Source organism: Coturnix japonica, chromosome 2, assembly GCF_054131305.1.
Source record: "Coturnix japonica strain WE chromosome 2, WE-NBRP24, whole genome shotgun sequence".
Classification (NCBI taxonomy): Eukaryota; Metazoa; Chordata; class Aves; order Galliformes; family Phasianidae; genus Coturnix; species Coturnix japonica.
In genome coordinates, this window is record NC_140664.1 from 74,960,338 (window position 1) to 74,984,280 (window position 23,943).

At 40.5% G+C, this 23,943-nt stretch overlaps 1 protein-coding gene across 15 annotated transcripts in view; it reads right to left on the reverse strand.

Annotated features, from left to right (window-relative positions):
• Positions 1 to 23,943, reverse strand: part of FARS2 (phenylalanyl-tRNA synthetase 2, mitochondrial) — a 217,093-nt gene that overhangs the window by 78,130 nt on the left and 115,020 nt on the right. For all 15 annotated transcript variants that reach the window (XR_014943570.1, XM_085540269.1, XM_015854553.3 and 12 more), the window contains one exon: positions 6,875 to 7,035. Coding sequence is in view for 14 of the 15 variants with exons in the window: in XM_085540269.1 (XP_085396395.1) it covers positions 6,875 to 7,035 (161 nt within the window). In the remaining variant the exon portion in view is untranslated. The remainder of the gene's footprint in view (positions 1 to 6,874; positions 7,036 to 23,943) is intronic.

Genomic DNA, 23,943 nt, shown 5'->3' on the forward strand with positions numbered 1-23,943 from the left:
GAGCCTAAACCAGCCAAACAGCAAATAGATAAGGTTTAGAGATCAAAGGGAACCACAATAACACATGCTTTTGGAAGCTTAGAGGACAACAGAAAACACCTGGTTTGGACACAAGACATGTGTCAAGAGAACTCTCTTGAGGTCAGAAGGCTCCCATGTAGAAGAAATTGCTCTTTCCATCCTCATCTGTGACATGTCTCTTACAGGCACAATGCTGTGGCACACTACTTAGTAGTAACTACTCAGTGTAGTTACATACATAGCTGCTTCAGTGCAAATGGAAGAGCAAAGCAGAAAAGCACATAGGAAAGAACAAAAAATTATGCTTCTTATCCTGTTGTGAGAGAACCAAGGCTCTGGGAACAGGCAATAGAAACCACAAAAGCATCAAAATCTTTCAAATGTAGAGGAGTTTCAATTGCTGTGTCTGATTGGAACTACAGTCAAGAGAAAGGACATCTTCCAAGTGGGAACAGGAGCATTTCACATTTCAAGCTTCCAAAACCTCCATGGCACTCTCAACCTTTATTAATAAGGCCTTGTACTTCCCACATAGTTGAGAATTTGAAGAAAGAAAGAAATGAATTCAACTTTTAAAGTTATCTGCCATGTCACAAAAACTGTACTGGTGTACTTCAAAGGTCAGGCTGAGCAAAGCTTAAAGCCAAATGGATCAAAGGTTGGAGTCTAGTGCATTGATGTGCACTCACAAGAAGGGAATCATTACCTTTGAAAGGTTATGGAGATTGTGAGAGATCCCCAATGACAAGAGACATGCAATAGTTGTGCCAGACCTCAGAAAAGCCAGGTGGCAAACTAGAGAACCAAAGGCTGGTAAGCTTCACATTAGTCATGGAAAACCATGCAGTGGGGCATCTTGAAACACATTTCCACGTGCACAGAGGAAAAGGAAGTGACTAGAACTAGTCAGCATGGATTTACCAAAGCTGAATCAAGCCTGACCAACCTGAATGCTTCCTGTGAGAAAATTTCTAATCCAGTAAATGGAGAGAACAGCAGCTGTAATTTATCTTGATTTTAGAAAGGTTTTTGGCATTGTCTCTTAAAGAATTCTTATGCCTATGTTAGGACATTTTTGTCTGGAAGGCTGGATAAAGAGAAATGCAAAAAAAGCCAGTTGTTTGTATGGATAGACTCAGCACTGGCTAATGAGTTTCTAATGGCATTCCTGTAGGGTATGAGTAGCATATTCCAGGTGTCCGTCTATACTGGCACCTGTACAGTTTCACATCCTTATCAGTGACCTGGGAGAGGTGATCCAGTGCTTCCTTGTGAAATCTGAAGAATGACACCAAACAGTGGGAGCTGACACACTTGGTAATTAGACTGCCATCCAGAGGGACCTAAGCAGCCTGGAGGGATGAGAAAGCTGTAACCTTACAAAATTTGAACAAGGATAAATGCCAAGTTCTACACCTGAAGGAAGAATCCCAAAGCTGTAGCAAGAAAACAGACTAGAGACTGACTAGTACACTGAATTCCAACTGCCTACAACAGCCATTTTGAAAGTTTTCTCAGCTTCAACCCTACAAGGCACTGATCCCACTTGTTTAGATTCTAGGAAGTAAGAGAACTCTGACCCAAACCTACTAAAACACTCAGGATATACTTGACTTTTAGAACAGGAACTAACTCGTTGATTTAAATGGGATTACTCACAAGTTAGAAGCTCAGCATGTGCTTCAGTACTTTGCCTGACTGAGGCCAGAGGACTCAGGTTCCTGGAGCTTCAATACCAGCACTGGCTATAAATGATACAACACTTTGATGAGAGAAGACTTGGTCAAACAATTTCTAATCCAATCATGCAGTTCATTACAGAGCCTCTCAAAAAAGAAGGTATTTTTGCCTTCTTTCCTTGCCTATCCAAAATCAAAAAACAAGTTTCCCAATATTCTGCAGTTTACAGACAAACCCAAGATCTACACATCATGGTAAAAGTTTGACTGACATTCATTTAAGATGATCTACAGAAGTCACATGTAGGAAAATTCAACTTCCCCAAAGTTATGCCAATAAAATATTGATGCTATTTCAACACCTATTCTGTTGTACCTCCTCATGTGTCTACACACACACACTTCATACATCTTCAATTACATGAAAACTAATTAGACAATAAATCACAGTTGAGGCTGTATCTCATTTGTTCCTACATCCAAGTTGAATTTACATACTAATGGCTGTGCATTTGCCTTTAATAGATGCACTATTAGTAAGTAAGCATAATAAATGATTAACCATTTAAGTTTGGAGTTACCTAATCTTGATGAAAAATATCCAAAAATGTAGCACCTATTTAATCTATTTTTTTATTGGAAAATAAAGCTAATCACACAATAAGAAGATGAATATAAATTATTTAGACTAGCATACTGATGATGGATTAGACAGAATCTTTTTGCTGTGAACGTAGTAAGATTACATTGGTTGAAATTGTTGGCTTACACATGAAATTATCTGCTTTCCAAAGCATGGAAAAAAGAGAATAGCTTAAGAAGGTTTAATTTATAAAACACTTCCCTTGGACCTGAAAGTGAATTTTATATTCATAAACTACTAAGGTTTCAGGACAAGCGACCTCATCTCTCGGGAACAATCAGTTACGTGCACAAGAAAGATGCACAGGGGTGATGACTGTCTCAGTAAACTGAAAAGTGCAGAATAACAACAACATAAAGATGCTCTGTGTAGAGGTCTAACTCATATGGCACACTGAACAAAGGGAAGTGAGGTAACCTTTGTTACCTTCCATAGAGAATAACAGAACCACGAAATTTTAGGGGTTGGAGGGTCCTCCTGAGTCCAGGCCCCTGCTAAAGCAGGCTCCCTACAGCAGGTTTCACAGGAAATCATCCAGATTGCTTTTGAATATCTCCACAGGAGGAGACTCCACCATCTCTCTGGGCAGCCTGCTCCAGTGCTCTGTCACTATCACAGTGAAGACGAGTTCTTCCTTGTGTCAGTCTGGAGATTCCTGTGTCCCAGTTTGTGCCCATTGCCCCTTCTTCCACTGCTGCTTGCCACTGAAAAGAATCCTTCCCATTGGACCTGACTCTCACACTTCAAATATTTATAAATAGTGACAAGAGCCCCTCTCAGTTCTCTCTTCTCGAGGCTGAACAGCCCCAGGTTACTCATCCTTTCCTCATAATGGAGATGCTTCTTCCCTTCTCTAGGAGTTCCAACTATCCAGTCTCTATTAAAATGATCATGGTTAGAAAGTCTGCTACAAGTAGAAGCTAACACTGTTTGGAAGAAACTGATTTTGGGAGACTGCATGTGCCAGCAGATACAAGGAAGTAGCAGATCCCTGAGTTGATAAGAGTGCTAAGAAGTAGGTGGTGCAAGGGTTATTGTAGATATTGCAGAAACAAAGAAAATGAGAAGAAAGGAACCCTTATAATGTCACCTAGGGAGTCTGCATTTAGCTTGGAACTAGATACTCTTTGCACCAGTGCTTCCCTCATAACAACATAAACACACTTCTGTCAGACCTGAGACCGGGCTACAAGCCTCATCTACAATCAAAATACTCATTTAAAAGAACAGCAGCAGCAGTAGAGACCACAAGCATCAGCTGAAAGTGATTTGTGAGGAAAGAATAGTCAGCGGGCACACCGTGCAGCTTGCTTGGTCTGGCAGCGCAGTGATGGAGGTTCCAGGAACTGTCCTGTCTCCAGAGCCTATTCATCTTAATCAACACCTCTGGGTACACTGCACTTCATCTCAACTGTGAGAGTCTTCCTTCCTTAAATGTCATTTCGTTTTTGTACCTTTTCCTGTAAGTTGCCAGCCCATGGACATATCTTTTTCTTTTAAGAATGTAGGTTCAACATGGGCCAAGAAGCGATTACATGCAACTCTGCTCAGAGCTCTGATGAGCAGAGAGATAACAGTGTGCTAGATCAGATCCAAGCCATTTGTTTTACTATGTTACGCCTTGCAGGTGCTTAGTCTTTCCTGCCCTGTCCATTCTTAGCTCTTCATTTCACAGCCTGAACAGAAGCCCTACACATGAGTGACTGAAGGCAGGTAACTAACCACACGCTGCTGCGACTTCTGTCAAATTATAGCTGGAGTGATTTAGGTAATAGAAATCAACACCATAAGCTGATCTGTGGGGAGCAGAACTCTAGCACTGCTGCGCTGATTGACCCCAATGGTACAAGCACTGTCAGCTTTCCCAGTAGCTTTTTGACCTACTGAAGCCTACATGCATCAGTTGAGGAACTGATGACATAGGAAAAAGCCTGACACATTCAGGCTGCTTAAAGGCACAAAACATACATTTATGTCCCAAGAAAAAATTCAAATCAAACTCCATTCAGAACAAGAATATATTTAGCCCTGCTATTATTAAGCTTACTGCTGCTCACCATGGTCTTAATCTGTTTGAAGAACATTTTAATGAACAGAAAGAAAAATACCCCAGTTGGTGGATAACACGCAGATTATAAAAAGAGGTAGGGGAATACCCAAAGGTTGAGAAGTCTATCACAGTTAAGCACATGTAGCACATGTCCATGAAGGATGGTCATTTACCCAGACCTTGTGAGACTGCAGTATTAAATCTGTGCAATAAAAGGCTCTCAGAAAATACAATCCATACTGGTTCAGTTCAGCCAGGCTGAAAAATACTGCACTGTCTACAGAAAATCTATCACTTTTCTAATATCCTTCAAGATTTCTTAAATGTCAACAGCGCAAAACAGGCTAAAAGTTCTGCTTCAAATAGGATATGAATAAAGCCCATGATCAATTAATTACATCTCTTTAGAAAGTAGATAGGTGCAGAAGGTCTGGCTATACAGCATAACTTAAACTAATTGTCATCAATGAATGGTAGCACCAGATATTATTTACTATGTTCTTATTCAAAGAGTCATTAACCCTTAAAATGCAATGTCAGTATGTATGAGTAGCAAGTATTAAACTCAAGGGGTTCAGTATATGAGGGCCGGATACAAGTTACCTTCTGAACAAAAAGAAGTCAAGCTTGACACTAGCTGTCTTTTTATATTGAAAGACCATTGAAAATCAAAAACTAAGGTTTACAATGATTTTTTAAAGAAATTTTTGACACCAGAGGGAAAAAAAAAACAAACTTTCTAAAATGCTGTACAGATTACTTCTGTAGAACAAAGAAAGATGGATTATTTAAAGTCTTTTTAATCTTTTCTGCCCCTATCTCACACTTTATTCTCCCAGTCTTTCAGCTTTTTCACTGGCCTGTTTGTTGGGATACAGCAACTGCCAACACCTTTTTGCAATACAGCAGTAATTAATTGATAGGTAATATCACTCCAGTCATTCTCTGTGGTCTGAGTTAGAGCGGAGTGGCAGCTGATGGTTCCTTTCCCTTGAAAGTGGCTACTATTACACCACATCTCATGATTCATGTTACCACTTCAAAATGTGTTTAAATCAACAAAGCTCAATTTCGTGACTATCTCTACCAAAGCAAATTACCAGATCTGTTGTAAGAGATACAGGAAACCCACAGATAGATTCACTTTAGGAAAAGTGGCAAAACTGTCTTCTTTCTGTAAGCAGTAACCACTACCTGACTGCCCTAATGATAGTGCTACAGAAGCAAAAAGAAAAGAAAAACATCTATCCATACATTGTTTTGCACAAGTAGGTGTCCAGACGGATCTTATATATCTCCATAAAAGGAGACTTCACCACCTCTCTGGGCAGCCTCTTCCAGTGCTCTGTCACTCTTACTGTAAAGTTATCTCATATGTTTGTATGCAACTTCTTATTTTCAAGATGCGCTAGAACTGTCATGAACAAAAAAATGGATGCATCTTTGGTTTGACATGACTGCCTCAGCGTTATCACTGTTGATTTTCCCTTTAAGCTTTTCAGTTCTTAAAAATGATAATAAAGCTGCTCACAAACAAACCAAGGAAAATGTAAAAGGCAGCAGTAATAAGTGCTTTTATGCTCTACTAATTCATACTTTGTCAGACATCTACACAGTTGTCAGCTCAGCTCCCCCAAAGACCAGTGATCCCAGCTGACTTAAGCCTTCCTGTGCTGATACTGAAGAATATTATGAAAGTAGCATTTCCACTTGATCCATTTACGCTTGACTACTTTGCTACTACAAGAAATAAGCTAAGTTGCCAACTACAAAACCATGTGAAGTCTCACAAGAGGAGTTTCAAAAGAAGTTGACACTACACTCTCACCCACCACTACCAGCTGGAGGAAAGAGCCAATGTATTGAAGATGGCGGTACGTGTTCAGGAAGCATTTCATCACTGTTAAACAATGCAACTCACATCGAATTCAATGAATTTAGAGTGAGAACTAAGGAGAAAATTAGAAACATACTATAATGGTTGAAGCGTCAGCATCAAACAGGTTTTTATGAAAAGAATTCAAGAACACAATCAATTCAGACACACATCTGTATCAGTCCTTACTCTGGACAGATCTAAAAGTTAAATACATGTTTAAGTATTATTCAAAACAACGATATTCATGGAGTATCAGCAGTAACTCAGAACATTACCTGGCTGAAAACGTGTTATCATCAAAAGCCAGATTCTATTGTATATCACAGTGTCACAGTCTGGTGCGGGTTGGAAGGGACCTTAGAGATCATCGAGTCCAACCCCCGGGATTCGAGCCTCTGTGTAGCAGAGCGGCACTTCTACCACTTGCGTCACAAGGGGGATAAATATCAGATTATCAGAGAACCGTGATAGTTTGAAAGGCTATGTTGAGAAACCTGACACGTTAATGATCCAGAATTTTAATTATATTTAATTATATTATATTCTTTAGGCCCACACACACTTCTTACTGACAGAAAATTATTGCATACATATTAATTTACCTGGAATTTTATTTTTTGGGAAATATGAGGCACAATAAATTGCTTCAGGAAGCGTTCATCTTCACTCCAGAACAGTCGGATGTCAGGAATATCATATAGGATCATGGCCAGCCTCTCTAAGCCCAAGCCAAAAGCCCAGCCAATTTTATCTTGAGCACCAGCTGCAACAAACAAACAAGAGAAAAATTCAAGAGGTTAAGCTCACAAAATCAAAAATTAATGATAAAATGTTCACCTATTTCCTAAGAAAAGAAAAAATGTTAAGTGCCAAGATGGAAATGCCTACAAGTAATCAGCAATGCAAAATATACAGGTCACTGACCTATCACACTTCAACCAGAATGAGCAGTGAGACAGGGCATATCACTGGGTCCAGGAACTGCAATAGGCAATGAAGCTGCTCTCTGCACTTTCTGGTTCCACAGTTTCAGACAGATACTGAGAAAGGCTGCAGAACACTACAGACATGTTTCCTTTGTTATCCTTCAAGCTTAGCATTTCATGTCCAACTTGACTGTTTAACAAAATATGCAAATGTGAATTTCCTATTCAAGATATTTAAGTGGACTGACAGACTAGCCAAGTCCATGCGGCATTAACATCACTGCCAGCATTTGAGGATCAAAATTCCCTCTGTAGAGGCACCTGGGAAAAGCAGGGCAGTGGGCTGCTAGGCCCTGTCACGTTGGCATCACACCTCCATGCAGGTTACTCCTGGGATGCTTCCCCTGGAGAAAGCTGCTGCCCCCACATACACAAGTCTCTTTTACGCAGCTCTAAACATAAAAAGACAAGAATATTTAATCCATAAGAGCGTTACAGATATTAATGATGCAACACTTCCATCAGGAAATATTCATACCTTCTTCATTTACAGGGCAAGGGTACTGAGTTATTAAAGTGAGTTTTTTTCCAACGTCACGAGCCATCTCCATGTTTACGCATCATTCTAGTGATTTTGAACTAATAAGCCCAGCAGCTCCACAAAGGCTCACAGCTTTTTCAAATTTAAACAAATTCATAAATAAACACTTAGTCTGAAAGGATGTGTGCGTGTGTGACAGGCTTGACTCTTCCGCATCAGCACTAGCAGCTTCTCCATGAAAATGCTGTGGGAGCTTGTGTCAAAGGCTTTACACTAAAGCCTATGTAGACTATGTCCACAGGCTTTCCTTGACCCACTATGTAGGTCACACAGTCATAGAAGGAGATGAGTTTGGTCAGACATTACCTGCCTTTCATAAAACCATGTTGGCTAGGCCTGACCTCGTGGTTGTCTTGCACATGCCATGTGAACACACTTAAGATGATACGCTCCATAACCTTCCCTAGTACTGAGGTCAGGCTGACAGCCCTGCAGTTTCCCAGATCCCCCTCCTAAACTTTGTTATAGATGGGAGTCATACTGGCAAGACTCCAGTCATCTGGAACCTCCCCAGTTGACCAGAACTTCTGACAAATGGTGGAAAGTGTCTTGGCAAGCACTTCTGTCAGTTCCCTCAGTACCTTCAGGTGGATCCCATCTAGCCCCATGGACTTGTGACAATCTAGGTGGAGCAGCAGGTCATTTTTTCCTCCTGAACTAATGGTCCCTACCCCTGTCTTCCTGCTCAGAAGGCTGAGTACCTTGGGGATAACTGTTCTGACATTAAAGACAGAAGTAAGGAAGGCACTGAGCACTTCATCTTTTTCCTCATCTTTGATGGCAATGTTTCCTACTACATCCGGTAAGGCATGGTGATTTTCCTTGGCATTCCTTTTGTTGTTAATGTATTTCTAAAAACACTTTTTGTTATCTTTTACAATGGTAACCAGATTAAGTTCTAGCTGGGCTTTTGTCTTTCTTATTTTTCTCTCTGCTTATCCTAACAACACCCTTGTACTCTCCCTGACTTGCCTGCCCCTTCTACATGAGATAAACTCTTTCTCCTTGGGCCCCTTTGTATTTCAGGACTAACTCCTAAGGGACTCTCCTCATCAATCTTCTAAACAGCCCCAAGTCTGCTCTGCAAGGTAGCAGTTCTGTCCTTCCTTACAAATTTACCACTATAAAGATCTCTATCATTTTGTAGTTGCTATGCCCAAGATTCCAACCACTGCATCTCCCACCAGTACTTCTCTTTTCATAAAGAACAGATCTAGCAGGGCATCTCCCCTGGTAGGCTCTCTTACCAGCTGCATCAGGAAGTTATCTTCTATATACTCCAGGAACCTCCTAGATTGTTTCCTCTCTGTTATATTGTATTTCCAGCAAAAGCCTGATAAGATGAAATCTCCCATGAGAACAAGGGCTAGCAATTGCATGACTTCTGGCAGCTACTCATACAATGGTTCATCTGTCTCTTCATCCTGGCTGGCTGATCTACAACAGATGCTCAGTAGGTTATCAGTTTTGCTGACCTTCCCCTGATCTCTACCCATACGAACTTAACCTTACCATAACCAGCAATTAGCTCTGCAATATCAAAACACTCCCTAACACACAGATCCCATTCAATCAACACTGTTCTTGCATCCTTATGTATTATTTTATTTTATTTATTTTTTTCCATCTTTGGACTCAATAGCTTCCCCAACATCACACAGGAGGCTGGAGGGAGAACTCTATTTACTGAAAACTATCTCTTATCAGAAAGAAGACAGAGTGCACTTATTTGGGGATTGATGGTATCCTTAAGTATGCTGTTGTGTTCAGTAATGATACAGAACAGTCCAGAGTCTTGTTTAAATAAGGGCAGGCATAACAAGCTTGGGAAAAGAGACACTCATCACTTCCATTTTTTCAATTAACCTGAATCTGCTTATTTACCCAGAATACCTAATTGATTCACCATGTATTTTTAATCTGCAAAGAATGTTTTGATTTCAAATCAGCAAATTCTTGTGAGGACTACATCACACTACTTTGCACTGTGTATCACACAAAACATTACCCATCTATCTACCTAGAAACTTGAAGCATTGTCATCTGAGCTATGAATAAACAGCCATCTGTTGGATGATCCTAATACAATTATCAGAAAACAAAATTCTTAAGTTCCAGAAGTCAAAACCATATCAGTGATTTTTCTTCTATTTAGAAAGAAAAAATAAAAATATGGACAATTGGAATTTCTTCTCAAAAAAGCAATATTAAATTTCCAATACAACCCACACCTTCATTCATTTTAACTATGATCTCTACTCCAACTACCTATTTGCAATCCTCCAAGACAATGTAGCATAAAATATGTGACCAGCAAAACTGAAGAACAGTCCTGAACATATTTCTGTTTGAAAATTAAAAGTTAGCTTTTCTGGTGAGTGAAACCCCTCCAAAACTTTTCATGGTGCATATGTTTTATATTCGTTGAATTTTGATAATTAGGACATACAGAAGTCAAGCTAATGTGAGTCAACATGAAAGAAAGAACAGTCCCAAATAACTTAAAACATTCTGTTTAAGAGGAGCAGCCAAAGCAGCAGATTCCAGGGACCTGGTGAGGCAATCATAGCATCACTGCTTGAAATAATGCAGCCCAATGGATAAAGCATTCCTGACAATCGAGCTTTACCCAAATAGCCCTCAAAGGTTTGTACAGTGCCAGGTTCCCGCTGCCTGACATGAAAACCTTGACTATCCACCAGAAAAAAAAAAACAAAAACAACAACAACAAAAAAAAACAACGCTGGAAGCTTTGCAAGTCAGGTGGCCAAAGAAAGAAAAGGAAAGGGCAAAACAGTTTGGTTTTAGAAGCTGATTCAGTCCAATCTGATTAAAAGAAAAGGTTGTGTTGTTTCAACTGTGTTTTACAAGGGAGTCTGATCCCTTATCTTTGAGAAGTCATACCTAAGTGCCTTGCTCTTAAGCTTCCAGACCACGTGAATACATGGATCTACTTAAATATGGACCAATCGAGCCATTCTCTAAACTAAAACTGTTAAATAAAAGCTAAATTTCATAAAGCACTTTTTTTTTTTTTTTTCCCATTTCAGTTGTGAATGAAAAGTTAAAGCAACATTTATTTGTTAATGAAAAACCAATCCTTAAAATAGAGCTTGAACTGCAAGAGCATCCCATTGCATTAGAATCAACCACTACCATCCAAGATGGGAAGCTCTGCAATTCCTCTGTGAGACATACATAATGGCCTAGCAGAACTCATGGATTACATCCACGGAATCTTCAGAAATACCCCAGAAGAGAAATGTTCAATTTCCCAAGAAGAATATGGCAAGACATTTTACACTGCACAAGACACTTAAAGCATATTTTGCAATGTAGTATTACGAACAGGTTGACAAAACTTTCTTCATTATACACTTCAGTCATACTTATTTTATATCTATGCTGGCTTTTATTTAACAATTTTTGAGACTCCTGTAAATCTGCCAATAAAGAAGTCTTACTTTCAGTATAGCCTAAATTGGGTCTTCAAATTGTTATGCTCAGCAGTTACTGAAAGCGAAAGAAATTAGATTTCGATCTTGGATCGAGGCGAAGTCAGGAGCATCTACCAGCCCTGCATATAAGGTGCTCTTCTCAAAATGCTCAGAAATGAATATATCCAAAGGGGATGAAGCTAAAAGCTGAAATGAGGTCTAGAAGTAAAGACTCAGATTTCTTCTGCTTTCAGTTTAATCCGTGGCTATCACTGAAACAGATTCATGGTGGGCAGAGGAGTGAACAAATTCTCAAGGATACACACACTACACATCACATTTTAAAAGACGAAACAGTGCTTTAAACTGTGTAGAACATAATTGATATACTTAATGAACCCAGGCAGTCTTGTACATAGAGTCAACAGCTGCACTGAATGAAGTACACAATAGAGTACAGCCTAAGTGTACTGCCTTGATTCACCAGAGGAAAACAGAAGACAAGGAAAACCAAAACTAAACTATATAGACTTCCTTCCATGCACAAATCAGAGAGAACACAGGAAACAAAACCTCAGCCAGAGCAGCTATTTAGCAATGTATAACACGTCCAAGTGAGAAGTGCACTTCACAAACTTCAGTCTCAACCACATGTTCTCATACTCTTCTCAGATGTCCAATTCAAACTGGCAACACTTAAGCCTTCTCTCCATTTGGTACATCAGTCATTTGTTCTTTTTCATCATCTTCACCTTCCTTTTTATATATTTGCACATTCTACAGATGTGCAAATGATCTGTGTCTCAACAAATCACTGAAGGGCTCTTTACCTAATACTTAAATTTAACTGTGAGTTGACAAAAAACATCAGAAATTCTAGAATCAAAGACCTATGCTCATATTTGAGATTAATGGACTTATAAGCAGGCTTATAAACTAGGGTTTGAAAATAGCTCCTGAAACATTAAGATTTGCTTACTAGTATAGGTTAAGAATGCACATTCTACACAGCAATGATGTAAACTATGCTTGCCTGTGCTAGAAATAAAACATTTTAAATGGCTTCCTACTTTAGATAAAACTGCCATTTACCAAGAGTCCGAGATTTTATATGGCAAAAAATACCACCACCCACTAAGGTATCAGCATAATACAGAAGAGCTTATGGAACTGTGAGGTCAAATGGCATGTTATTAAGCAACTGTGGTCAAAAATCTTACAGAAGTTTCTTTCTTAACTGCTCTCTTCAGCAGAAGCAAAAATGAAAATTGTCACATTATTCTCTAACTCTGTTAAATTGATGTATTCAGACTCCTGTGCACAATCCAGTCTAAATTACCTCCTAAAATAAGGACTTGGCTTTCAGGCTATGCATGCTAAGTAAACCACTCCTCAAGAACTTGAGAGAAGAAGTAAACATTCAATTATGTCTATTCTTGTTGAAAAAGAACTTATCTTTCTAAATCTCAAATATGGAATAATTTTCTAACAATAATAGTCACTTTGAGACCACAGCTTTGTCTCATGGGTCAGACTGATCCGTTCTGCTCGCCTCACTTGAAAACTAAGCAAAAGAACTTTAAAGGCTTTGACTGAGTTTTTAATATTTATGTTTATTTTTGTTCCATAACCAAAATAGTCTTGTACATACATATTAAAGGAACAGCTTGTTTAAAAAATTTTAGCAAGGGAAGCCATACACTACATTCAGTTTTCTTCTAATTTGTAATTAACACACATTCTAACATCTTTTTCTAATGTTTCATCAAGCCAAATAGCCAGGAGGAAAACATTTCTGGTCATGAAAAGGGGAGGCCAGGAAAACTAGGTGAGCAGGAGGAGAATAGAAGAAACTAACATGAAGGAACTTTTTTTTTAACCCCTTGACCTCAGCCTTTTTTATTTTCCAGTTATTTTATCTTTCTACTTCCAAAGTAATGAATTCTTCAATCCACCTTGCCTGCTCCTTCCATCTACCTCCCCATGCCTGAATCCACTTCTCCCATACCCACAAACACACTTCTAAGTAATCACAACAGACTCAGTGACAAAACCACCATTAAACCAAATCTTACCTAAAACTACAGTTACTTTTTCAAGGTTCACAACCACAGAATGAGGTACGATTTATCCTTGAAATGGTGAAATGGTGAAAGATAAAGTACCAGTTTAACTTCCAAGTGTAATACAAGACACTGCAATAACTACAAACACTTTCATGGTATATGACCTTCCTTCTTCCTTGTAATTCGGCTCACAGATATGAACAAATGACTTGTTTAGTTTTCTTTTTTTTCTTTTTTCTTTTTTTTTTTTTCTTTCCTTGTTCCTTTATAGAGGAATATCTTAAGATTGGACATCCTCCATGAAGGGCAATGCAGTTTGCTTTCTTAATTTATGCCACAGAGCACAAAACAAGTTGACACTTGACAGGTTTATTTCCCCTGACTGCCTGTGGGTTTTAGTACTGCTCTTTTTGTTCTGTGTATGTAAAAGCAAATTCCATTCCCTTTGATAATGTTTTGTTCATTCAGGGAAACATTGGATTTTTGAGTTGTTGGGTCTTTAATATCTTTAAGTAATGTTAATCTCCCTAGACAATGTGGCCACACAGGTTTGAAAAAATAAAAGTTATGAAAAACACATGAGGGGCTGCCATTTCTTGGAAATACGACGTCTACAGTATTGTTCAAAAATTCAATTACAAATCTCATTTTTCAAGCGTGTAAGTACAGCTGGACAAAATTCATTCCATATATACTCACTGTCCCCAGATGAAAGCTTCTTGGCAAAATTTCACAAATACCTATGTTGACTATTTAGCATCTTATGAAATGGTCTTTTCTTCAAGAACAGGCAGAGCAAGGAACGAGAACACAATGACCATCACAATGTGATATAATCTTCAAGAGATTAAGACACTTGCAAAACACACAGAGATAGAAGTTTATGTACATCATAGCACTGGATGCTATTTATCTTTTGTTTGATATTCCTATTAAAAAAACAGAACAGTCAGAGCACTTGTACATTTCAAAAGGTTAATAATTATGTTCAGCTACAAGCAGCACAGCATCACGGTTAGTCTGAAAACACACACAGTAAATTCAACTTCTACAGGCAAGAACTGATATTGCATTCTGTGTTTTCTACAGCACCTACCAAAATGAAGCCTTGAGGTCATAAATGGGTCTTCTTCACTCTACAGTATCTAAACCAACACTGCCTTGTAATTAAGATTGAGTTCTGTCAAGGTTCAAGGCACACACTATTCACTGAATTCCAAAATCATGTTATTCTAAGATACAGAAATGCCTTAAATATATCATTACAGAAAGATCAATGTGAGATCATACACTGCAACAGGAGTTTTCAGACAACAATGCAGATGCATAGGGTCCTCCTGAATTTGTCTCTATGCTACTCCTAAAAATAATGCCTTCATCTGACATTTGATCACTTGCAAATACCTGCATCTATATCAGAGTATGGATGTCTAACTAGTCACAGGATACATTTTGCACACAGGGAACAGATAAAGTGCTTACAGCTTTGGACATCTCAGGAGACTCGGTTCTGTACTTCAGGAATCAGAGAATCACTCTGATTAGAGTTGGAAGGGAATTCTGAAGGCCATCTACACAGCTCCCCTGCAATGAACATGGACATCCACAAACAGATCAGGTTGCTCAAAGCCACATCCAACCTCGCCTTGAGAGTCTCCTGGACAGGGCAACCACCAGCTCTCACAATGGAAATGCCTCGCCATCCACATTGTAAAAGACCTTTTCCTTATAATACTTATACCTATAAATCCTTATACCTAGACCTTTTTACATTTAAAACCATTCTCCCTTGTCCTATCACCACAGACCCTGCTAAAGAGTCTGTTCCTGTCTTTCTTGTAGCTCCCGTTGGAGAGGAAGGGAGAAAAGAGGAACGAAGATGAGAGGGCCTGAAGGGCCACTGCCTACTCTTCTGCCTGAGACTAAAATCTCTATCTCCTCTCTCTTGCCAATATTCCCAGCAATACTGGAGTAAAACTTGCAGTTAGAAATAAGGCTTTGTCAGCTTGTAGCAAACTGCTTGGCTGCTGTTGCCACAGTTGTTTGAATTGCATCCCTGGAAAGTACTTGCGTTCTGCCTACCCCAACCCCTGGCCAGTGACGTGGAGATATCAATCACACTGTAATAATCAGCACTCTTCTGGGGCAGGAACTGAAGGGTTATATTTTAGGCAAAAGAATTCTCCCTGCTATTCAGTCCATCCTTTGAAATTACAGCTGATCACTAACAGCTGGATGGCTATTAATCTGTTTTCTTTACCCACTGACATGCTTCCAAAAGGAAAAAGAAGTATCTCTAAGATGCATTGGGTATCTACAAGAAGATGCTGAACATAACTTTGGGGGATGCCATCACCTACTTCAGCACTATTTGTTGCTGGACATCTGACCTAACCTTGTCTCTTGAGCTCTCTGGTAAAGAAGAGAGAGAGAAATGCAAATAATGATTCAGTATCACAAGCCATATATGGAAAAAAACGTTTAATTTTTTGAGAGGTAAACCAGGTAAGATGAATTTGACCTCAAGTTTTCATTTCAGCTTTAATTTTCATCATAAGTATTCCTCTAAGATTACAATGAAAAGAAGAAAAATACTTAATCTCAGAATAACCACCTCCCATGAAATCCTCTCTCGGATTTCTTTCTCAGATTTCTTTTAATTACTTCCATGATTTTTAGTAACCTTTCATGATTTCAGAACTCACATTACACCAGTAAATGGAAATTGTGTTTTGAGTACTTTCTTGGCCTTTTCTTCCTCTTCCTGCATTCTACAAAGTGCCTACAGGCACTCTTCAAAAATGTTATAATTTATGTCATCAGCTTATCTTGTTCACAGTAGTACTACAGATCTCATGCTCTTCTTGCCTACCAGCAGGATATTTAGTTATAGACTATTTCTAAAATTAACCCATCATCTCCTTATGCAGCAGGCAATGATGAAGTAATGAACTGAAGAGGAACTAATTGTTGTTTCTTGGATGCTCAAATCAACATGTTTCCTCTCCACTTTCTGATTTATATGGCATTTCTGAGCTATTGCATTTATTTCTGAAAAACAACATTTCCTAAACAGCAGCACAAATTGTATTACACTGGCATAGTGTTTGCAAGAGTTTCACACAGTATAGTATTAGAAGTTTCTATACAGCTACAGTTGGAAGAAGGGTAACATTGCGATGTCCCATGTTAATATATTAAAAACTATACAAGAAAAGTTGAAAAAAATAATAAAAGCACAAGAAGAGGTTTTGCTTGAAGCTCTTGAAAAAAATTTGTGAAAGCATCTTAGTTGTACATTTTGCACAGGCTTCTTGCCCAGTCTCGTAAAGCAGTTGACACAGCATGTAAAGGATGATGGAAACAGATGCAGAAGCAATAAAACATACAAGTGGAGCAGATTATGCTCTGCAATTGTTGTGAGCAAAAAAGCATGACTACAACAATGTTACAATAAATGAAATAAATAGGAAAGGAAGAGAATCCTACAATGGCTTGCTTTTCCCTCAGGGACTAATATCTTGCCAAGACTCCACTGTTCTTATAACTTCAAAATGAAGTTCATATATAGTCTTTCAATGGCCAATTCTAAAACCCCGTTTTATCTTTAATAACATTTCCTAGCAAGGTGTATCAATAGCAAAATGCCCCATTTCACATGCAGGGCAGTTTTCCTAGGGATGACAGGCAACCAAGTAAGTGCATGCTTTTTGCTAAAATGAAAACTAAAATCTTGCTTTATCAGATCACAATAACCCCAAAATAGGGCCTTCAGACAACAGCAATGTTTCTCCAAAAGAGTGAACTCATGAAACTTGTTTTTCTTCTTCTCATGCAGATTTTTTCTTAGCGACGCACCTTATCAACAGCAAAGCACATCCACAATAGCACAATTTAGCAGCAGCAAGTTTGTTCTGCTGGGATGAAGCACATCAATGGCACACCTAATACACAGGCTCACTCCTCCTAGGCAGGACTGGAGAGTGACACATGAACTGGCTGCAACCTACACTAAACTATGCATTACACTGAATTTCTGATACATTTATTATGTCTATGAAAGCTCAGCAGTATCCCACAGCCAAGGTCCTGATGAATTACTGTAGTTACAGTTGGTGAGTGGAGTTGCCTGGCTAATTAGCAGCCAGGAATGAAGGGAGGGCTCACTGCAAAGCAATGTGCTGCGGGATAACTCCATAACTACCTTCTCCCAAGACATACACATTGTACACTATAGTTCACTCCCCTATATTGAGATCAACAGCAAAAACCAAAACAGTCTTTACTTTGGAAGGAGAAGAGGATTTCCTGAGAAAATACATTTGAAGAAGGCAAAGACTGCAACATAATTCCCCCCAGTAAACATTCAAAACTGCAAATAAAATGGGCTTGAGAAAAAATCAGACTTCACTAGAAGTGGACTCAAAACTATGGGTGCATGTCCAAGAGCTCACCTGAAGCTGTACAGTTATACAATTATACAGCTGAGAGGTAAACAGAGGTTTAACAGATGATGAAAGATTATTGTGATAGAAAGATAATCTATGAAAAATGGAAAATGCTCACTGATGTAGAAGGTTTGCAGTAAACTCCAAAAAGGAGCAATCTCCAGAGAACAAGATCATGTCTTAGTGGCGGTCAGCCCTTAAATGACATCTGGAGCCAAGCTCCACCCCTTCTGGAAGCACAGCTGAATTACCTTCATCTGTGCTCCCATAGCTGACTCATTGCTTGCCTCAGATGGTTAATCAAAGGTTCAGGCTGTGACCAACATTTTCCCATACAGTAGCCCAATGAAAACAACAGGGGGCAGGGAACGGGGGAACAAACCAAAGCACACAGACTTCAGTGAGGCATGGAGGGGTGCTTGCCTCACAGCCAACCACCCCACTCAGTGCACTGGGCAGGTACAGATACAGATACAGATACAGAACCCTGGCCTGACTGGATGAGGTGTGTGTGTGAGTATCACTGCACCTAAATGTGAGAAAGCCAATATCCACTTCGAGTTATACATCTTCCTCATAAAGTATTTTCCTGGAAATGTTCTGCTTACACATCCAACGTAAGCAAACAGTTACTGCTTTACTTACCAGGAATTTTACTTCATTGCTAAAATATTTAAATGAATTAACAAAGAAGGCTTTTCTTTCTGGAGGAATGAATATATTAATAAAAATCTTGCTCAGTTCAAAAGCTGCGATTTAAACTCCCTTTACAAAGAGATTCCTTTCTCAAGATAAAACTCACTAGTTCTCTAACTAATGTTCCTATTTCATCATTGATAATTAATTTGCTGTTATGAACTGATCTCAGTTGTGGGGAGGTAACACGACTGACACAGAACAATAAAAGAAATGTTACTCTCCCTAATTCTATAATTACTATGTAATAATAATTAATGAAATACTGTTTTGCTAGGTGAAAGGGCTCCTGTGCTTTTAAGATTTACTCCCATGATCAACTGTATCCCCTTATAGCTATAGGAAATAAAATTATAAGAAGATTCATCCTAAAAAATAGACCTGCACATAGCTCTTAATTACATCTTGTTTCTTTTGCAGATTGAAATTTGGCAGTAATTGCTGTAGAAGCTCATAACCTCGGTAATTGTTGCCCTGCACTCATTTAGAGAAGTCCATGCTGAATCTCAGTCCCACTTGTCAACATAGAAGAATTTGAAAAATATCAGCACTAGTTTCCATGGACAGATACTAATTGGGTTGTTATTTTGTCACTGTGTAAATTCTCAGTGACCTTTCCAAAAAGAACTAACAAGTCAATAGAAACTGTTTCTTCTTGACTTTCTCCACCTCCTTGTTGTTATTATTATTATTATTTTAAACAGCCACCATGTCTCTTCATCTCTTTTCAGCTGCATACTTCTTTTTCCCTTTTCTTAAGGCAGAACATGTAAGTTAGTTGGTTTCTTGTTCATCTTCTTACTTTGCCTTTTACGTTAATGGACATTTTCTCAGTTGCTAACTCAACTAACCCACTCAGTACTGAAAGCAAAAAAATCAGATTTCCAGCACCAACTATGTTAAGAACTCATGCCACTCTTCAAATATGAAAATATAACAAAAATGCATACAGAAGGGCCAGTTTTCAGCAGCTGATACACATTTGTATATCTTGTAAAGAGATGACATCTCAACACACATAATCTGCTTCTGTCTATGTAGACCCACTGAATTTACCAAATATTTATTTGTAACTACAAGTTCCATCAGCACAGTTACAGCCAAAAATCGAACCAGCTCTGCACTTGAGCACTTCCTCTGGTGGGCGATGGGTCTTGCTAACACTGCAGACAACAGAAACCCAAAGTGATTATTAGTAAAAAAAATGACAGCACGAAGAGCTCTAGGAAAACCATCTATCTCCTGACAGCAAATGTACGCAAATGTACACATCATGGGAAGCAAACAGGAAAAATTAGAAGTCTAAGAACAGTTTCAGAACTGTGGTCTGACCAGGATGACAGCATTACAGCCGTGGTGGAAGAGCTCGCTTGACTGCGGTGCTGGAGCAACGAATGGATGCAGGCTTCTTTGACAGACTTAAAACAGGGCTGAACAAAACCCTGTTCAACCTCTTTTGCCTGGATGTGCTTTGACCAAACAATTATAGAATCACTAAGGCTGGAAAAGACCACAAAGATCATCTAATTCATGATGTGGACTACTGGCCTCCAGAAGCTCCCTTCCAACCAACAAAATAAGTTTTGTTTGTTGGTTTTTGCTCTTGTTTTATAAAAGAAAACACTCAATCACTTTCACTAATTCATTAAAGAAGAATACTGCAAGTGAGATGCTTACAGAGACCAAAATACAAACAAGAGATGTTATGAGTTTCCATAAGTTACTGAAAATGCAAGACATTCATCGACACAAGATACTAAATTTTGCATAGTGTTAGCTAACAGTGAAAAATGCAGAAGTTCACTACATATAAAAACCATACAATCCTTGCCAATCATGTTAAACAGTATTTTTTGCTTCTTTCCTAAGATCCTTATTCAAATTTTATGTTAATATTTTGGGAAGCTGTCACGGAGTTCTCTCTAGAGCTCACTCCGGGACAGTGTGCACAAACCCAGGGCAGCAGGAACAAAAGCCCCCCCCCCCTTTTCTCTCACGGCACGGTACGGCAAAGTGCGGCGTGGCCCGGCCCGGCCACGTGCGTTTAGGGAGACGGGGAAGGGAAGGGAGATTGCGATTAGGTCTAACAAAAAAAATGAGGGAGGAAAAAAGGTGATCTGAGAACGAATGGCAGTTTAATAACCCAATAACGCTAAACAGCAACAAGAGAGTTTCAACAAAGAGAATACCAAGTCCCAAATCTCACCGATGGAGCTGTGGAAGGCAGGAAGCTCTGACCACGTTGTCTCCTCGCAGGGAGCCGGTCCAGCAACCCGTCCCCTTCCTCACTTCCCTTCCGGTGCCCCTCCCCACATGCTCATTAAGGCAGTTCACAGAAAAAAAACTTGTCCCCTTTACTCCCGTTATGAAGCATGGTGTTCTGATGTGGAATACCAACACCAACCAAATTGCAAAACCATAACATTCCACCCCTTATTACACATCATCACATCATGCCTAACTTTTATCAACACATAAAACAGAACATTAGTTAACATGCATTACATATGTACATACAGATATATATATATATATACACACATGGAATCACAGGCTGCACTCCCCCAGCATCAAATTTCCCTGTGGCACACACTGAACATCCCCATCCTTCTGCATCACCCACCAGGTGCACCCAGGTCCCTGTGCAAAGACAGTTCCACGGAGGGGCCTCCCCTTTCCAGAGGCTGGAAGGACCCAAACCGCTTTTCCCAGCATATTCTTTACATGCACCACAGGAACCTTGTCTCCCTCCACGGTACGCAGGGAGTTGGACTGTGTAGCACCGTCTCGGTTGGCTGATCCTCGGGTGTTTACCAGCCAGGTGGCTTCTGCTAGATGTTTCTCCCAGTTCTTAAATGTTCCACCACCCATCGCTTTCAGCGTGGTTTTCAGCAAACCATTGTGGCGCTCGATCTTACCAGCGGCTGGTGCGTGATAGGGGATGTGATAGATCCACTCTATGGCGACGCCCATCTTGCCATTTCACCCCTAGAAACTGGATTTCTTGGGCAGGGCCCTTCACTTTGTCTCGCTTAATAGCGAAACCAGCAGACAGGAGGATTTGGATTATCCGTTCTCCTTTTTTAAAAACCTCCGTCGCTGTATCACCCCACACAACGATATCATCTATATACTACAGGTGCTCTGGAGCACCGCCCTGTTCCAACGTGGCTTGGATCAGCCCATGGCAGATGGTCAGGCTGTGTTTCCACCCCTGGGGCAAATGATTCCAAGTATACTGAACACCCCTCCAGGTATGCAAGGAGCCCCCTGGCCAGTCACTATACAATGTTTCTGCCAGTCTCTATCAGTGAGGCTTATCTCGGCCTCCAATACAGACAGTTCCTGCGAACCCCCAGTCACCCCATGTATATGTATCCGTTCTGTCCCTTCGAAACCTGAGGGTATCAGAGTGCACTGTGCACCGGTATCCACCAGTGCTTTATATTTTTGTGGTTCTGATGTGCCAGGCCACCGAATCCACACCGTCCAATACACTCTATTATCCCTTTCCCCCCCCTGGCTGAGGGCAGGGCCCCTCTATTGGTTGTCTGAGGCGGTAGAGGCAACCTCAGTAGTGGCTGACCTCTTTTGTAATTTTCTTACCCGTGCTCGCAGTACAAAGTTGGGTTCGTCATGCCACTTCTTCATATCCTCTCCATGGTCACGCAGGTAGTTCCACATGGCACCACGTGACATAGGCTCACTGCGGTCCTTCACTCGGACAGGTGTGCATTTGCGTCTGACAGCTGAGACTGCCACAGGTTCACTGTGGTTCCTTGCCGCAGACCAGCTCTTCTGCATGTTGTCCTGTCTTCTCTCCATTTGGTCCATTCTATCCACCATTTTACAGATGGCTGCGATGGTGGTACGGTGTGGCAGTAGTGAGTATTCGATATTTTGCAGTGAAAGGATGAGCTCAAAAATTTCAGGTCTCCTATCCAGCTCATCATACCTGTTAGAGTTCGTTAATAGTACACTGGAATACTTCACTGGTGCTGACCGTATGAGTTTCTTGCATATTTCCGGAGTACCGCTCACCTTTTCTGGGTCATGGTAATCCTCTGGGTCCCCAGGGACAAACGTGGGATCGAACAGCATTTCTGCCACAGCCATTTCTCTCAGGTACTGGATACCTTCCTCAGCTGTACTCCATTTTTCCAGTACAGGCTCCAAATCACTTTTGAGAAGACCGGTTGCCTTTACAGCTGATAGAATCCTCTCCCAGAGATTGGCGACTCCATCGAGACATCTGCTGATCCCTCTATCAATAGATGAGTCTCGAGCAATGTTTCCTAATTGACGAGCCTCATCGCAGCTTAGGGACATGCAGGAGGCCCCATTGTCCCAACACCGGAGCAGCCAAGTGACAAGGCGTTCACCTGGGAGTCGGGCAAACTCCTTTCTAGCACTTTGGATTTCAGTAATTTTCAGAGGTTTACGAGTAGAGGAAGCAGTGACTTTTCCCTCATCATCACTATCTTCTCCGCATCTGTTAGTCTTCTGGGTTGCCTTTCTCGGTGGTTTTGGGGAGGGTCCCTCGCCCGGATCTTCCTCTACTTCCTCCATCCGTTCCAGACGTGAGGACACACGTTCCCATCTCTGGCCTTCCACTGGGGCGACTGACACTGATGCTGGTGCTTCCTGTGGTCGGCTGGGATTAACTTGTTGCCTTCCCCTTAGGACTTGGATCTCATTCTCGAGACTCTCTATCTTTTTCATAAGCCATTCGATCTGAGATCCCCCTGATCTCCCACACTCACTCAGGGGTTCTATTAATTTCCCAAGGTCCCTCTGGTGTTCAGGGGTGAGATTACCTGATACTGGGGGTCCCGATGCTTCTGGCCCTTTTCCTGAGTCTCTCTGCACTATTCTTTGCAAGTCTCTCTGCAATTTATAGTAAACTACTACAATTAGAGAGACTAACAACACAGTATTCCAATTGACACCCCAGTCATACTTAAGGAATTCAGAGCATTCGTGAGCCAGTTCAAGCACGGTGCCTGTGATGTTCATTAGTCTGGAAAGGAGCCAGGCAGATATCTCTAACCCTGCCAGCCATCGGCTTAATAAATCTACCCCTACCCCCAACATCAGGAAGTCCTTAAGCCAGGACCACAGGAACCTAGGGACTATCAGTCCTACATACAGGGCTGCTGAAAAAACCCACCTAATTACTGCCCAAAACATTGCCCTGAGCTCTGCCCGCATTCTCCACCAAAAATGTCACGGAGTTCTCTCTAGAGCTCACTCCGGGACAGTGTGCACAAACCCAGGGCAGCAGGAACAAAAGCCCCCCCCCCCTTTTCTCTCACGGCACGGTACGGCGAAGTGCGGCGTGGCCCGGCCCGGCCACGTGCGTTTAGGGAGACGGGGAAGGGAAGGGAGATTGCGATTAGGTCTAACAAAAAAAATGAGGGAGGAAAAAAGGTGATCTGAGAACGAATGGCAGTTTAATAACCCAATAACGCTAAACAGCAACAAGAGAGTTTCAACA